This window comes from Mytilus trossulus, chromosome 4 (genome assembly GCF_036588685.1).
Source record: "Mytilus trossulus isolate FHL-02 chromosome 4, PNRI_Mtr1.1.1.hap1, whole genome shotgun sequence".
NCBI classification, from domain to species: Eukaryota; Metazoa; Mollusca; class Bivalvia; order Mytilida; family Mytilidae; genus Mytilus; species Mytilus trossulus.
In genome coordinates, this window is record NC_086376.1 from 72,480,280 (window position 1) to 72,497,614 (window position 17,335).

At 31.7% G+C, this 17,335-nt stretch overlaps 1 protein-coding gene across 1 annotated transcript; it reads right to left on the minus strand.

Moving 5' to 3' along the window:
- Positions 1-1,653: 1,653 nt before the first annotated feature.
- Positions 1,654-17,325, minus strand: LOC134715905 (cilia- and flagella-associated protein 58-like). The gene is made up of 17 exons (XM_063578462.1): positions 17,188-17,325; positions 13,569-13,637; positions 12,912-13,127; positions 12,536-12,684; positions 11,977-12,133; positions 11,260-11,454; positions 9,048-9,185; positions 6,812-6,971; positions 6,529-6,611; positions 6,170-6,361; positions 5,569-5,730; positions 4,839-5,126; positions 4,292-4,515; positions 3,831-3,942; positions 3,302-3,526; positions 2,851-2,984; positions 1,654-2,406 (listed from the first exon to the last, which is right to left on the minus strand). The coding sequence occupies exons 1-17, from the start codon at positions 17,194-17,196 to the stop codon at positions 2,289-2,291; spliced, it is 2,631 nt and encodes an 876-aa protein (XP_063434532.1). The 5' UTR covers positions 17,197-17,325; the 3' UTR covers positions 1,654-2,288.
- Between the last annotated feature and the right edge of the window lie 10 nt (positions 17,326-17,335).

Sequence of the window (17,335 nt, forward strand, 5' to 3'; positions counted from 1 at the left end):
TCGACCCAGTGGTAGTAATAAAATTAACGGTACCAATTTTCTTGCACCAGATGTGCGTTTGGACAATACATGTCTCTCCAGGGATGCTCGTGGCCAAAATATGAGTTTTGCCTAAAATGACTGATCAGACACATTAATTAGAAAAGTGTATAGCAAATCTATATGTTTAAACTAAATATACAGCTTACTTTTTTTTGAAATTACTGTTTAATATATAACCATATATCATAAAACACAAATAGGTTAACATCCATTGACCCATGTCAGATGGACATGTTCAGAGTTCTAATATTCAATAGACGATATATCACCATTAATTTTTGCCTACAATCTCTCAGAAAAAAACCAGGAAAATGAGGTAAAATGAGGTAAAGCAAAGAAGGAAATTTCAGTCAGGCAGATGTGTATACCTTACAACAATTCTATAAGCAATGTAATATTGAAATAGACTAGTCATGGGGAACTTAAGCATAGGTCAAACTCAATGAAGCAAGGTGTGTTCAACAGATATTAACATTAACAATGATGTTATAAACCAATGCTAGTTGACTCTAACATATGTAATTACATCAACAACTGAAAAACTGATTCAGTAACATCCATCACAGCTGATATATCTTTTATAGAAATCTAAATAATAATGTTGACCAATGAAAAACTGAAATTTTTTAGAAAGCATCTGACTCAGGGGTCAAAATTAGCGCTGGTCTGGTGGTCCGGGACCAGTAGAATTTCAGTTGGACCAGTATATTTTGTCACCTGGTGGTCCGGCGGACCAGTAGAAATTCGTCGATAAAATCCCTGATTGAATGGCAATTTCGTTTTTTTTACAAAACAATTTACCTGCGAAATCAATTACATGATACTGGAGGTACTAAGTATTACAATTGATTAAATTTTTTTTTATAAATATCGAGGTTGAGTGCCTTCATAACAACACAAAATGTGGAAATGTTTTGAATGAGTCAAATCGACAGACAAAAAAATAAAAAAATAAGTGACATTCAAATGGAAGATCTGAATAGAGTTTATGGCATTGACAAAAAGATAGGTAAATATCAAAATTCATAGGTAAAAAACCACGAATGGTTTAATTATGTAGTTGATTGCAATGTAAAGAATTGTATATGTATATCATGTGAACAATTTTCAGTGACAGACCTAGAAAAGAAATGTATTTTTGTAATGAGCTCTTCAAATTTTAAGTTAGATTCTGTACTTGCTAATGAACAATCAGAACAGCACTAAAAAACTATGAGAACAAAGGAGAGGAAACAAAGGAAGGGAAAATCATGAAAATAAAGATAAACTTTTCTCATTTATATTAGTGTTTGTCAAATGAATTTCATTTGTGTAGGACCAGTAAATTTAGAGCCGGACCAGTATATTCTCAGTCCATTGTTCTGGCTGGCCAGTACACAAAAAAGCTTAAATTCGACCCCTGATCTGACCATATATATGACATCTACATTCAAAATACTAACTGTCATTCTTTTTCCACAAGTAGTACAAAGTTTAGATTAGACAAGGTTATCTCTGAAACTCAGCATCTTGCATTCAACAACCATCGTTTACAGCAACAAAACAAACAAGAAAACTTAATTTTCCAATATAGAAAATCAATAAAATATGTTTATAGACAACAACAAAGACTAAGTGTAAAGTAATTTAATAGATTAAAATAAATAAAATATCACAGATGTTAATATTTAAAACAGGACGGATTTAAAAATTCAGAAACATAAATTTGGAATAATTAGGAAGCAAATTTTTGTTTTTAGGTCTGATGTAAAAGATTCACAAGATTTATTTACTAGTAACAGGATAGGAAAGGTGTTAAAATTTCATACTGTTTCACATGAATATTATAAATATAAATCAAGAAACTAGACCATGTAGACTCATATTAAGTTGCAGTTAACCAGAGAAAAAAAATATCTGATGACAAAAGATATTTCAATTTAATTCTAAAACTTCATATTCTAAATCTTTTTTACCATTTTTGTGAAATTAACCAAATAATATATTTGGTGAGATATTTCTGATGTTTAGATTTTTTAAACAAACTTAACTTATTCTTATGAAACCATGCACTGGAGTCATTAAAAGAAAAAAAAATACCCCTCCAAATTCCTCTAAATATAATCTCAACATTTCATTTGGAAATTCCAAAAAAGACATTAAACATTTTTGTTGATACTGTGTTCAAAATAAAATATTATAGTTTATAATTTTTCTGTAGAAGTTAAAAAGTTATTTTGTGAAATGTCCTAAATGTGGTCTCTTTGCTACGTTGCTCCTTTTGTTGCTTTCAAATTAAATCCTCCACCTGTAAAACGTGGACCATCGGATCTTTGTGGTTGTATAACAGGAGCACCCGCTTGAGCTAGTGTTCGCTCCCTCTCTCTGAAAGAAACAAAATTATAGAAAATTATTATTATATTGACTTGATACTTTTACTTCAACATTTTATTACAGCTCATAAGTAGTTTTTTTTAAATATTATGAAAACATTTTGACGCAATAAAACTGTTAATATGTTTAAAAGAAACAAATGAAATTGAATAAAATTGCAATATACAGTGTTAACCATGCATGGTATCTGAAATTATGCCCAATACATAAGAGTTTATCTGATAAAACAGGTTTTTTTTCTTACATTAATTTCTTTTAAAAGACAATATGGTTCTAAATATAAAAATTAAAAAATGTGATTGCAATGAGAAAACTCTCCAAAAGAGACCAAATGACACAGAAATTAACAGCTATAGGTCACAGTACAGCCTCCAACAAGGAGCAAAGGCCATACCACATAGTCAGCTATAAAGGGCCAAGAAATGACAAACTTACTTTGTTTGTGATTCTTTCTTCTTCTGCATAAAATATTTCTTCTTGACTTCTTGTAATTCTCTGGCAATTCTTTCTATCTCATACTTATATTCACCAACCTGGGATTCATACATGTTCAGTTCTGATGCCATAGCCTGTACAGAGATTATATAAAGAGTTATAATAAACAGTTTTATCTCCTCTTGCCACTTATAAATACCATATTCAGATGATCTGTAAATTATTCAAATATTTTTCCTCTTATCAATATAAACCGGCAGTAAAAGAATTAGCTTCTAATTTTACATTGCTGTGCCATTGAATTTAAACAATATTATTGTATAAACATCTTTAAATTTGACTGGTTTCAGGATCAACTATAAATGTGATTGTCAAAAATAAATATTTCAAAAAGCTTCTTCAAAACAGGTCCAACAAACTCTATTTGAAGTTTTGAATAATGATAAATTACCTTCATTTGTTTTGTCTTTTCTTTGAGTGTTTGTTGATAAATCTGTAATTGTTCAGCCACTTCTGGACCTGGTTGTCTGGCCAGTATATGTTTCAGTTCTAGATACAACTTCTCCTTCTCCTGGATCAGTAACTCCTTCTCCACAACCTCCTCTGTCTTGGCAATCAAACGTTTCTGTAGTGTGTGGATCTTCTGTATCATCTCAAACTGACTTGGATCGCTTCCCTTTAAAAAGAGGTTAACATGGTCAAAAATGTGCAAATATAGACGATTTTCTTTAAAAATCATTTAAAATTCTTTTGAAATATCTCAAACTGGCTTGGATCATTTCCCTTTAGAAAAAGTCAACATGGTCAGAATGATCAGACGGTTCTATATGGACGGTTTTCAGAAGAAAAAACAACCACCATTTTACAATTTATTGGACATATTTGTTATATGTAGCATTATTTTAAAGTTCCTCAATATCAAAATTATCATTCATATAACTTTATTGTAAAGATGATAATTTTCAAAGTGTCAAACCTACCTCTAGTTTTCTCCATCTATGAATATTCATAGGGTTCTCAAGTTCCTCCTCCAAAGCTTTACATCTGGTTCTCTCTCTCAAAAGTTCTCTCTGAATATGGTACACCTCACGTCTGGAAGAAAATATAAATGTTAAACTTCATTCTAAATCTTATAACTATAACTTATCACAGAAAGTAAGATGAAGTTAAAAAAAATATCTGTATAAAATGATTTCCTAGTATAAATGGTTTTAAGTAAAAACATTTTTTTAAAAGCCATTTGAACGGTGATTTCAGAACTCAGTAATATATCTTTGTCTAGAATTAGTTCCTTTTTTCAATGAAAATGAAATCCATGCTTTTAATACAATCATCCAACAACCCTTTTCAGAATCAGTCACTTAACTTGAATATTCAATTACAATCCATTTTCATCTTTTTTCCCCATTTTTCCTTATTTTGTATCGTTTGCCTCATTTACCTCAGATCTCCAACATTGGCTACACTCTTGTTGAGTATATTGTTAGCCCTCCTTAGTTTTCTGATCTCTAATTTAAGTACTCTGATGTCCTCTAGTCGTTGATTATATTGGATTTCTCCTTTGTTCAATGTGGATTGCTGGATCTTTATCTTCTCATACAGCAAAGCTAACTCATCATTACGTCTGACCAATTGTGTTCCTAAAATATCTCTTTCACTTATAACCTACAAAACAATGTATGAAAATAGTTAACATCCTCTAAATCAATGTGCTAATTGGATATTTTATATTTGGTTCATAATTGTACCAAAAGTGAACAATGAAAGGAAAGTTCAATTTCAAATATTACCTTTCACAGTGATATTAAATATTGTGTTTTTTGTTTGGCTTTTTTTATCAGAAAAAAACTAGATTCATGGACTCAATTTGAGCAACTTCTTCATTTTACATGTAAACTCCTTTTTGTAACAAGAATAGTTCATGATACACAGATGTATCAGATGAAAAGACTGTTCCATTTTAAAAATTTAAAAACAAAATTACTAACTTGCTCTAATTCTTTCTTTTGTCTGACTCTCTCTGCGTCAGCCTCAGCGATAATCTTGAGTAATTTCTTTTCCTCAGCAGCTTGGTTATTGATGACGTCCTTGCTCTCCAGGACCTGTTGTCTACTCTTGTCTCTCTCAGACTTCAGGATATCCTTATCCTTCTCTAGTTTCTTGGCCTTGACCGCTGCCTGGACGATGGCATTCTCCTTGTTTTGTATATCCTCCTTCAACTGATCTATCAGATGGTTCATGTTCTTTAGTTTCTTCTTCATCTCAGTGATTTCATCCTATAAAAATGGTTAATGTTTGCATTTATATGGAACTCAACTAGTTTTAAAAATTTCTTTGCCAAGAGTTTAATCCATTGACAAATGGCCATTTTGCTGCCTTTGTGCAAAACATATAACTAAAATATATGTATCAGGGATAATTAAATTGGATTTAAAATTTGCTTTTTTTCTAAGTTTTGCAATTTGCTCTTTTTTCTTACAATTTTGGTCCAAATGACCTCATCCTACAAAATAAAGAATCTTTCTGGAAACTAAATCAATAACGTGAGTAAATGATAATACATGTGATACATTCCCAACAAAAATCTAGATCAAAAACTTTTTTTACAACTTACATTGACAAGGCCCTTTTTAAACTTTCTTGAAATTTTTATATATATTCCTTCTTATTTTTCCTTGAAACATATATCAGATACTGGTTATTTTTCCAATTTCTCACCTGAGATTCAATCAAGTTTTTGCTGTACAAGTTACGATCACTTCTAACAGCCTCGTACAAGTTTTGTTGTTGTCTAAGTCTTGTCTCAGCTTCAGCTATTTTCTTCTTGTATTCAAATATTTTCATTTCCTTTGTTTTTACCAACTCCATGTGTTCCAAGACCTATAAAACATTTCAAAGCATTAGAAGAATTATATTTTCCACAAGAAATGTATTATATGGCTGCATGATGGTTTATGAGCAAAGGAAATTACACATGTAAATAAATATTTTTGCAAATGACATTGGTTTTGTTCAATTTTTTACAAAATCTTCTTCCACAAGACAAACATGTCACTTTTTCAAAACTATAGAGATGTGATATGATTGCCAATGTGACAACTATACACCAAAGTTAAAATGAAGTATGATGTAAGCAATTAAGCAGATATGTCCATTTAACTTATTGATATTTTATGAAGAATTTAAATTGAATTAAAGGATGAAAAGATGACAGAATGAATATGAACAAATTTAAAAGAAAATAAATGAATCAACCTATCAATCAATTATAGCAACAAGTACATGTATGATGGTAGTTAGTATATCAAAAGATATTTACCTTCTGTGTGAGATCACTGGCTTCATTGATGTATCTGTCTCTTTCTTTCTCCAGTTGGTAGATGATTTTTCTTTGTTTCTGAGCCTCATCCTTGTAATTTTCTATTTCCTGTTCTGCTTTCTTGAATTTGTTGATGTCAGCAGCCATTTCCTCAAATCTTTTCTGGAACTCATTCTTCATCTTTTCTGAACCCTGAAAAAACATAATTTGACATAGTTAATTAATAGTACACCAATAATTTGTTTGTTCTATATTTTGTGTAAATTATAAAGAAACCATTTTTTTTTAACTTTACAAACACTTAAGTCAAACAATTTTGAATAAATTATCTTTAAAAAAAAAGGTTGATAATAGGTTACCTTCTTTTCCGTTTCAAATTTCTTGACAACATCTTGGTTTTCCTTTTTACCAGTATCTACTTTCTTTATAGTTGCATCAAGATCTGAAATATACACAAAATCATGGTTTCAAAAAGTTTACATTTCAATAATTGTTATATGTTTCTGCTTCCTTTTTTCATAAAAATGACAAAAATAACTTTTAAATTTGAAGAAAAAAATAAATGAATAAAGTTTTATTGTTTTTTCCAAATAAAATGATTGTTTTTTGCTTTAAGATCAGTGAATAACATAATATAATCACCTCTTTCTAAAGCCAGATTTTGACTTTTCAAGATTTCCTTCTGTTGTTCAACTTCAGCTTTGAGATCTTCTATTTGTCTCAGTCGTCTCTGGATTGTCTCCCTTACTTTATTTAATCTTGTTGTTTCTTTCTTCAGTTGATTGATCTCATCATCTTTTTGCTGTAATACATTTTACAAATTAAATCTAAATTTCTATTTGACACCAGTTTAAAACCACTTTCAGCGACATAAGCTATACCATAGAGGCTAATTTTAATTAGTGGAAGCATCCAGAATCACAAGCTTTCAAACCTTGTCAATTAAGATTGGAGTCCTGTTGAACAAATTTTACCATAAGTATGGTTAGAACTCATTACCCCAGAGTTAACAACTAGTAATCATTGTAGATGAATCTTTAGACCACCTGCCCATTGTGGCTAATACTGATTCCAAATAAACTAGACAATTTAGTAAGGAAGTGGTACATTGTTTTGAATTAAATATTAAACTTGCAAGAATTATTGAAAAAGCATACAAATGTGCACCATTCAATTTCATTATAGAGTCTTATTCCAAAGAGTTTTATTCTCAATAAGTTGAAACAAAAAATACTTCATATTATGAATTGTAAAGCACAAGGTTAACTCTGGGTCAATTATTTTTTTCGCCACCTCTTTCGCCAAAACAATTTTTTTTTCGCCCCTTTTTTATTTTTTTCGCCAAGTAACAAAACTATATTTTTCGTTTAAAATTTACCTTTTTTTCTAACATCCCCCTTTTCCTCCCTTAAATAAGATCGTTATGCTCCATTGTGTCTCTATGATTATTCTCTCAAACTTATTTTAGAGTCTACATTTTTATGAATTAACACTAAACAATTACTTTAAAACAACAGATTTTTTTTTTAACTTAAACAAATATTCATTGTTTTTAAACAACTTTTCTAAATGAGGGGGCACTATGCTTTTAATAATAAAGAATATATATATAAGCCCTGGAATATAACAAAATTAATGGATATGTTTTGATTATATAATACCAGTATAGTTCGTAGGAAAAGTTTCTTTAAAAAAAAAAATTGTGCAAGAAAAAGCTTATATCACATGAAATTAATCCCTCATTTCATGTGTAGTCATTACATTGAAGGGTTCCTCTCATTCGAGGGGTTGTTCCCAACCTTTTGGATAGATTTCTTCCTAACGACAGTTTTCTTTTCTTGACAATGGTAAATGAAAAGGTTGAGACATAAAACTACACGTGTGTCACTCAAACGACTTTACAGTAGTCTCCCTACTCAATTATCCTCTATATTAAATAAAGTCAAAGAATAATTAAAAAGTAAAATCACAAAAGTACTGAACTCAGAGGAAAATCAATCCAGAATGTCCATAATCACATGGCAAAATCAAATAACAAAACGCATCAAAAACAAATGGACAAGAACTGTCATATTCCCGACTTGGTACAGGCATTTTCAAATTGAAATGTATGTTCTATGTCTTTTATGTTTTAATATTTGTATTGTGTATGATTGTTATGTAAATGTATGCGTTTGTCGGTTATAAAAGCTCAGAGAGCTTATGTTTATTTGTTATATGACATGCCGACTATAAATAAAGCTTTGAATTGAATTGAATTGAAATGTAGAAAATGGTGGATTAAACCTGGTTATATAGCGCTTAAGTTTTCACTCAGCGATTTTTTTTTGCTTTTGAACATTTTTCGTCACAGCAACAGCTTTCTTTTCTAAACTATCTTTAAATGGAGAGGAGACGTCAAAAGTTTGCTCCAAACACGTGCATCGGAAATTAGAGTGGTAAAAAAATTCTGTGTAACCATATCATTTTGTCAAACAATTCAATCAACACCTTTATTAATTAGTCCTGTGTTGTCGATAGCTATAAAATGCAATCAGCTGATTATTGATTTTCTGTCCAAATGCTTAATGATGTGAAAGTGAATTCCCAGTATTGTCTGATCGGGTAAAGTCCGAGAAACTCGAAAAAAAAGTAAATAAACAAGATGGAGGAAAATAAATCATTATTTATATTTCTTTCGCCAAATTCTTTCGCAAATGACGAATTTTTATCGCCACAATTATTATTTTTTCGCAAATTGCGAAAATGGCGACTGCCAGCGGAAACCCTGGTAAAGCAGTAAAATTGTAATGTTGTACAATGTAGCCTCTTTATTCTTACATAGCTGTTTTTGTTTTCAACTTTACTTTACCGTCTCTGATAATTTTATTTTTCTTACCTTAAGTTCTGAAAGTCTTGATTGCTGGTCAGCATTAAGTTGTTCATAATTAGTCAGCTGATTATCATAATCCTGTTGCAGTTTCTGTAAACGTGTTGTCTGCATATCAGCATCCTTTATTGCCCTTTCTGCCATAATCTGATAAAAAGAAAGAAAGAATAATAAACCACATGTTGACATAATTGAATAGTAGTTAATAAATTGTGATCTTTGAGAACATTCTTATCCAGATTCTAAAATGCATTGACAAAAAACTTTGAATTATAGTTGCCTAAATTGGTGACCAACACATTTCAGAAAGATGATCTTTTAAAACTGAATTAGGAATTTATGTTCTAATTTTTTTAAGGGGGAGGGGGATTCTGTTGGCTGAATTATATATACATGTACCTTTATAGAAGAAACACCCCTGTACAACTCTCAGTAAAAAATATCTTGAACCAATCTCATATTAAAGAATGATATAGACAGGAACACAAAGCAATTAACATAATTTTTCAACTTTTATAGATGGGGCATAACAAATATCCAAAAATAGGTTGGAATGCTTATCTTATAAATTGTGTGTTGGAAAACCTATTCATTTATCCTTAAATTTTACCAGTAACCAATGATAATACAATTAACTAGAAATATGGATAATAGTAAGAAATAACCATATTCACTGTCTTATATTTTACAAAAGAAATAAACAACAAAAAGACATAGTCATAAACATAATGGTAACAAGAAAAACAGTTAAATTATAGGCTTTATAATTTGATATACCAAATTCAAAAGGACTTATATACCTATATGGAGTTATTTTCTTTCAGAACAACAGGTCATTCTTTTTCAGGATTAACCCGGACGTAACCATGTTTCAATGATATATGCTCCAAGGCATAAAATAATGACCTGTGTGAGGTCATTATTTTCCTTGATAAAGATGCAATCTATGATTAACTTCGAAACTTTATTTGTTTAATAGTTTTTTGTTGCCGATTTGAAAATTTGTTTTCAAGGTTGAATCGATGATAGGTGTAAAAGAAACCGCATTGTAGTCCCGCATTTTAATTTTAGAAACAAATAACGTGAAGTTTTGTTAATTCATCGCTACAATAAAGAAACATTATCATATATGTCAGATGAATTTTAATGTAGACTTTCATAAAATAAATATTTAAAAATTATTTATAAAATAAGATTTAACATATTCGTGTGTCAGATTTTGAAAATCTTATTGAGTCAAACTGAATAGATTGATTGATTTTTGGTTGCTTGCTTAACGTCCAGTGGCAAATGTTTCATGCATGTTCAGAACGATACACACTGAATAAGAAATCATACTGTATCCTACATGTATTTATATTCGTCTTCCTGTCAGTTCTTAACTTTTTTTAATTTATGTATACCTTTTACTCAACTAATACGATAATCTTATATTCTATTGAATAACATTAACGTAACTCACGAAATGGTCGGGTGCGGAGGGTATATTATGATATCCTGATTATCTTTGAATGAAATGTATCAGTGGCGGATCCATGACTTTTCATAAGTGGGGGCGCACTGACTGACCTAAGACGGGGTCCACTTAGTCACGCTTCAGTGATTCCCTATATAAGCAACCAAATTTTTTCCCCAAAAGGAATTTTTCATTCAATTCAAGTAAAATTGTTAAAAAAAATAATTTTCCGCGATAGAAATAACATAACAAATAGAAAAAAACCCCATACCCCCTTTTCCATAAGCTTAGTGGTACAATAAATTACTTACAATGTGTCTTGTATTTGTCATACACCGTTATCGGATGGTAACAATACATTTGTGTCTTACTTCATGCAGTTACAGTAATATTTTTATTGTGTATGGATAATAATTTTTAAAAGGTTTATATTTACATTATTTAGTGAGTTTTATTTCACATTCTAAATGAGCCACAGGGCAAATTAAAACCTAAACGCATTAGAAAGGAATATCCCACCTTAGTGTTGTCGGTAAAATAGGATACTAAATTTTACAAATCTTTATAAAATTAATATTTTTGACGGTATATAAGTCAGATAACGCATATGTTAAGGTTTTTCTTGTCGTAGAACACACCTCGGGGTGTCAGGATTGTTCAAAGAAAGATCTCCCTCCGGTCGGTCTTTCATTTGATCATTCTTGACACCCCTCGGTGTGTTCCACGACAAGAAAAACCTTATAATATGCATTATCTATAACATACCCTCTGTTCCTTAAGCTGCTGTTCCAAATGGGACTTCTCAAGATTGTGACGTTCCATTGTAGATCTTGCTGATTTTATCTCACTGTTCTTTGCATCCAACTCAGCTTTTGTTTGTTTTAGTTCTCTTTCCATCTTTTCTTTCTTTCTATTCTCTCTTTGTGCATCATTATTCCTTATTTGTATGTCTTGGGTTAACTACAAAATTAAACATAATTGCTACTTACAAGTACATATTTCAAACCAAAATAGTAATGTGTATTCATTTAGTTTTGTTGAGGTCCTTGTAATGAAATAAAATGCAGTGTATGTGTTGTGCTTGAATTAACTGCCTTTAAAGTAAAAAAGTTTTGAACATTCCTGGTAGGATAAGAAAAGATAATTTTAAACAATATACTGTGAATTCATTAATATTCTTGGATACCAATTTTCGTGGCTTTTCTGGGTACAGGGGAACCACGAATTTCAATACTCAACGAATTACAAATTTTCTAAACGAATGTATGTATAATTTGTGAAAACCTCGAAATTAAATATCCACAAATATGCAAGTTTTCCTCAAACCAAGAAAATTGGTAACCACGAAAATAAATGAATCCACAGTATTATACATGTATATGGAATTGCAAATCTTCCGTAATAAGAATGAACATCCCAGATAAAACTGAACTATGAACATAACACTCATTAAAAACGGTAATTTTTGGTAATATATCTCACCTCCTGAATTTTCTCGTCTAATTTTTGTTTTTCTCCTTCTATTTTACTATGTATACTGTTGGAGTTTTCTGCAGCTTCTTGTAATTTAGCAATCTCCTTTAAATGCTCTTCTCTTTCCTTTGTTAAATCTTCTTTTATTTTTAAAAGTCCATTCACACTGTAATAGAATTCTTAGTTAGCATGGGGAATAATATATAATTTCTTTAGGTCACTTCTTTTTTACACTTAGCAAGTAAAATGTTTATATCAAATAAGGATTTTTTTTAAAAAATTAAATATTAAGAAAATTCTTTCACCTAAAGAAATTTATTATTTATTGAGTTTACTCAAAAATAGTAATACAAAGTAATACTTCACAGATCCAAAGTATTAACATTAAAATGCAACAAATCTTGAATTAATTTTTTTTAAATTTTTGTTTAATTTCATATTATTAAAAAGACCAATAATGGTAAAATATACTGAAAATCTACCATTCAGAATTGTTTTTAACAGATACAGTGATTTTTTGTAAAGTAACTACTGAATATCTTTGAAAATTGATCTATATTAAGTTAACCTGTGTTCTTGTCCCATTGTAAGATTAGCACCTTGTTCGACAAGCTTACTCAAATTGATGACCTCCAACCTCAAATCTTGAATAGTCTCCCTTGCTCTTGTTTCTTTCTCATTAGCCTGATCTGCCATCTTCCATACTCTGTCAAGCTCCTACAATTTAAAATAAACTTTTCCTAAACATCATTTTATTACACATCACACTTTACAAGGGTATGCATTTTTAAAATTATAACTTTATTGAAATTTCTATTTTTCTTCTTCTAAAAACTGTCTTCAGAGAGGTGACTTTTTTGAATGTCCAACAGATTAAGTGAACGTTATTCTGTTTGGTCATTTTGAGTTTGATATTTAGCAAGAAGGGAAACTAATAAATTTACCTTTTTAAGTTCCGTAATTGTATGTTGGTCATCCTGAGAAAGTTTGAGGGCAGTTGCTACTTTGGCAGAATTCGCTACAATCTCAGCATTCAACTCACGACATTTTTGCATCAATCTCTTTTCTCCATCATGTGACTTTTTCAACGCTTTATGAAGTTTCTCAAACTGTTCTCTAAACTTATCCATTCCCTCACTTCCAGTAAGCTGGTTGAGAACCTAGAATAATAAAATATTGCAATTGTAAGCATATTAATTTTTATAATTAACAAACAGAAATAGAAGTAGACTGACATTTGTGTTAAACAATATCTGTAAGCCGGACTAATAAAGTCTTCTGCTGAATATTCTTTTAAAGGATTTGAGAAACATTTGTTAGTAAAAATATCACTTTTACATTCACTTTTAATGCAAGATATGAAATAACAACCGTACATACATTTAGGTATTAAAAAGAAGTCATGATAACATGACACTATTATCAATTTCATCAATTACAACTGAAAATGTTGTTATCAATTTAATCTAATTAATGACACTTAAAAACCATAGAAATTATCATTCAAATAGGTTCTCTTCAAGCTAATACCCTGAAAATATATTGTTTTTGTCATAACAGGACACAGAATCAAAATTCCTTTAAAATGGACAAATACTTACATCTTGGAAATCTTTTTCCAGAGATTCAAATGCACTATCATCTATTGCCGATTTATCTGGTTTCTTATCCTATATTAAAAATTAAAAAAACAATATTATATACATACATGTATGCTGTTTTTAGGTAATTCTCAACAATGGGAATTGTATCTAATCATGATAACATTACAAATAATGAACTTTCAGTTCTTTTTAAACTCATATGTACATGTTATACCTATTCTGGTTCGACATGGCACAATTTAATTTTTCCTGTTTGTATTTTAATCTCCTTTTTACAGAACTCAGTGACTGACAGACGTAATCATTAATAATTTTAGAAATATTAAGTTACATGAATATGGAAACAAATTATGCCTTGTTGTTGTTGTCTTTGACCATACTTTTTGGAAAGAGGATGTTGGTGGTTGGTGTAGCAGTAAAACTGTCCAATATTTCATGTCACCGTCATGTGGCAGGCTGCAATGATTCGTTTGGATGTCAAAGTATGTAAATCTTCACAAATAGTGATCATGGTGATATGGTCAGGGGAACAGTGTACATGTATATTATGGCATTGTTGATAACAAAGTTCCATTGGAACTTCTATTATGAGCAATTCTGTCTTAAATAGATTACTTAAATAATTTGTAATGTTGTATAATGAAATAACTTTATTGTGTACCAGTACCGAGGTCCTGATTTCACTTTCAGCATAATGTACTATAACAGGAGGGTCTCATTGTGGGGTTCTGATCCCGGATCCTGCTTACTGTTTTGTCAGATTCCTGTATCCTGCTTACACTGTGTACATAGGCAATCCTGATCCTGATCCTAAGGTCAATAATTGACACTACTGTTCTCTGTGTGCTATCTTCCTCCTCTTATGGTACACCGTTGCTCGAGGTAATATCTCGCGGTACTTTGGTATACTTGTTTAGGCGCAGGATCGGGAATCAGGGATTGCAAGTTCTTGGAATCTCCCTGATTTTGTAATATATTCCCCTACAATTTGCGATGTTGCTTCGTAGGTTTCTCTTTTTGGTGGTGCTAGTATTGACTGTATATTTGTTGGATCGATGTTAAGTAGTTCCATTTGTCTTCGCATGTCCTCTCTTTCTTGTTGGTATCTTGGGCAGTATAGCAGGAAGTGTTCTGATGTTTCTTCTTCTCCGCATTCACAATATGGCGTGAGGGATTGACCGATTTGGTTTCTGTATTTGTTAAGTCTGCTGTAGCCCGTTCTTATTTCTGACAATATTCTTCCTATTTGGTTGTTAGGCTTGTCTAGTTGTGCGTCCTTACCAACGATAGGAATTAGGTTGAAAAGCTGTCTTCCAGTTTCACTAATTGTCCATCTGCTTTGCCATTTGAGTTTTGTAGACATCTTGACTGCACATCTTACATCTGACATGGTTATGACATTATACTGATCATTTAGTGATGAGGCCTCTTTTGCAGCGTCTTTTGCCAACTGGTCCGCTATCTCGTTCCCGGCTATATTAGCATGGCCTGGGATCCAAGATAGGGTTGTTAGTATGCTGTGTCTTAAGAGCGTTCCCATGCATTCTTTGATATCAGTAATTGTGTCGATGTAGTTCGAAGATTTCCAGTTCAGAGTCAAGATGCCTACAGCAGTCTGGCTATCTGACAGTATTTTAAGCTCAGAAAACTGGTCCTTTATAGTCGTTATACAGTGCTCCAGGACCATTAGTATGGCTACTAGTTCAGCAAGAAGTATCGATCCTCTATTAGCTACTGGCCTCTTTAGACTTATGCCTTGGCTATTTCCAGAATATACTACTGCTCCTGCCCCACATGGTCCCGGGTTACCTTGACATGAACCATCAGTGAATGCCACTACTGTTGAGTCTGTGCTGTCTCCTAATAGGTCCTTTACAACCTGTTTACTTTCAACAGTTTGTTCGGCTGTTCTGTTCTTTGAGCTACCTAGACGACTCCAATAACTTGGTGATCTCCTTAGCATGACATCTACACCAGCTTTGTATGTGAATTCTGGTTCTATAAGTTTGATGTCAACTTTCGTGGCTTTGAACATGTCTATGGATTGGTTTATAGCTTTACCAAATGGAGAATCCTGTTGTTCATAGGTTGCGTTGTTTGTTAAATACTGTTCTAGTTGTTGTTTAATTGGTTCTGCTATGTTCTTTGATTGTATTTTTGCCAGTTCACGTACTGATATTTCCTCTATTCTGAGGTCTATGGGTTGTATGTTGGCTTCAACTTCCATTGCCTCTCTACCTGATGTTCCTGGTAGTCCTAGGCATATTGACAAGCCTTTTCTTTGTACAGCTTCTAATTTCTTCATATTCTCTGCAGATGTTATTTGCCAGACTGGGCATGCATACTCCATGATAGATCTAACCATGCTGTTGTATATTTGGAGTAGTTTTGATCTTGATATTCCTCCCATGCCCTTAATATCTCTAATTACATATATTGCATTATTTGCCCTCTTCTGCATCAGATTGATGTGGGTGTCAAATTTAAGCTTCTCGTCTAGAGTTACTCCAAGTAGCTTCGGTGTTGGACTATATCTATAGGAGAAGGAGTTGACTTTTAATGTTTTCTGCTCTGCATCTGTGTTGCCTTTTGAGAATAGGCATACTTCACACTTTTCCAGGTTTACATTAATTCTCCATTTTTCTGTCCATTTTAAAATAGTTTTGACATCCTCTGAAGTTCTTTCTTTCATTTCCTTTATGTCTTTCCCCTTATGCCATAAAGTGCCATCATCTGCAAACTTGCAATTTTCTCCTTTTGTGTTATCCATTATATCAGCTATGAATATGTTAAACAAGGTGGGTGATAATACTGACCCTTGTGGCAAGCTGATTTTGGTATCAAATTGTTCTCCAAAGAAGTTATTCAGCATACATCTGGCTGTTCGATTTGTGAGAAAGCTGTTTATCCATAACCAGGTTTTTCCCTTTATCCCAAGTTTATGCAGCTTGATCATTAACCCCTCACGCCATATTGAGTCATATGGCAATTCCCATTTTTTTGTTATTTCCCGTATCCCACTACTTCATTTTCCGTTTTCATGGCACAATATTTTGACTTTCAGGTGTCACGCTTACAAAAAATAGGCAATTCAGCATAACGCTTAGACCCCAATGAGACCCACTAACAGATGCCGCAGTGACTATAATTTAGAAATAAAGTAGGATTCATGTGGTCAATAGACATATTTACACTTGTATGCAAATTTGTCCGCCATTAAGAAATATCACATAGGTTACCATAAACTTTGACATCACAATTCAAAATATTTGATGTCACAATAAAAAAGTGATTATTGCTTTAAGTCAGAATTAAGGTTATTCCGAGCAGATCTCAGGTCATTCTGGGACAAAATTCGGCTAAGCCTAAATACCCAAAGTGTAAATATGTTTATGGATTTTTACAATGGTTATAATGGTAACTTAATTGACATTGACTATTGTTCTTGTTTTTTTGGCATGTCAGTTTGTTTTCAAAATGTGAGTTTGACTGTCCCTCTGTCTGGTATCTTTCGCCCCTCTTTTTTACACAATGAACTGATGAATTATTTGGTACAGGTTAAAAAGATGAACATTCAAATGATAGGTCAATTCAAGTTAGTTAAAGATTGTTTTACCTCTGCCATTTTGCAGGAATGTCAATTAGTTTCAGAGTTGATCCAGATTATGCTACATGTATTATTTACAACGTGGTAACCAACGACAACTGCCATCTACAGTTTCGGATGACTTGTCCTGTAAAAAATATAACTAAACACCTATTCG

Bases quoted from the DNA above. Each gene is read 5' to 3' on its own strand.
- LOC134715905 (XM_063578462.1), bottom strand. The intron at 13,128-13,568 runs GTAAGTATTTGT...TTATTATTCTAG, and splicing joins TGGAAAAAGATTTCCAAGAT to GTTCTCAACCAGCTTACTGG. The intron at 12,685-12,911 runs GTAAATTTATTA...TTTAAATTGTAG, and splicing joins CAATTACGGAACTTAAAAAG to GAGCTTGACAGAGTATGGAA.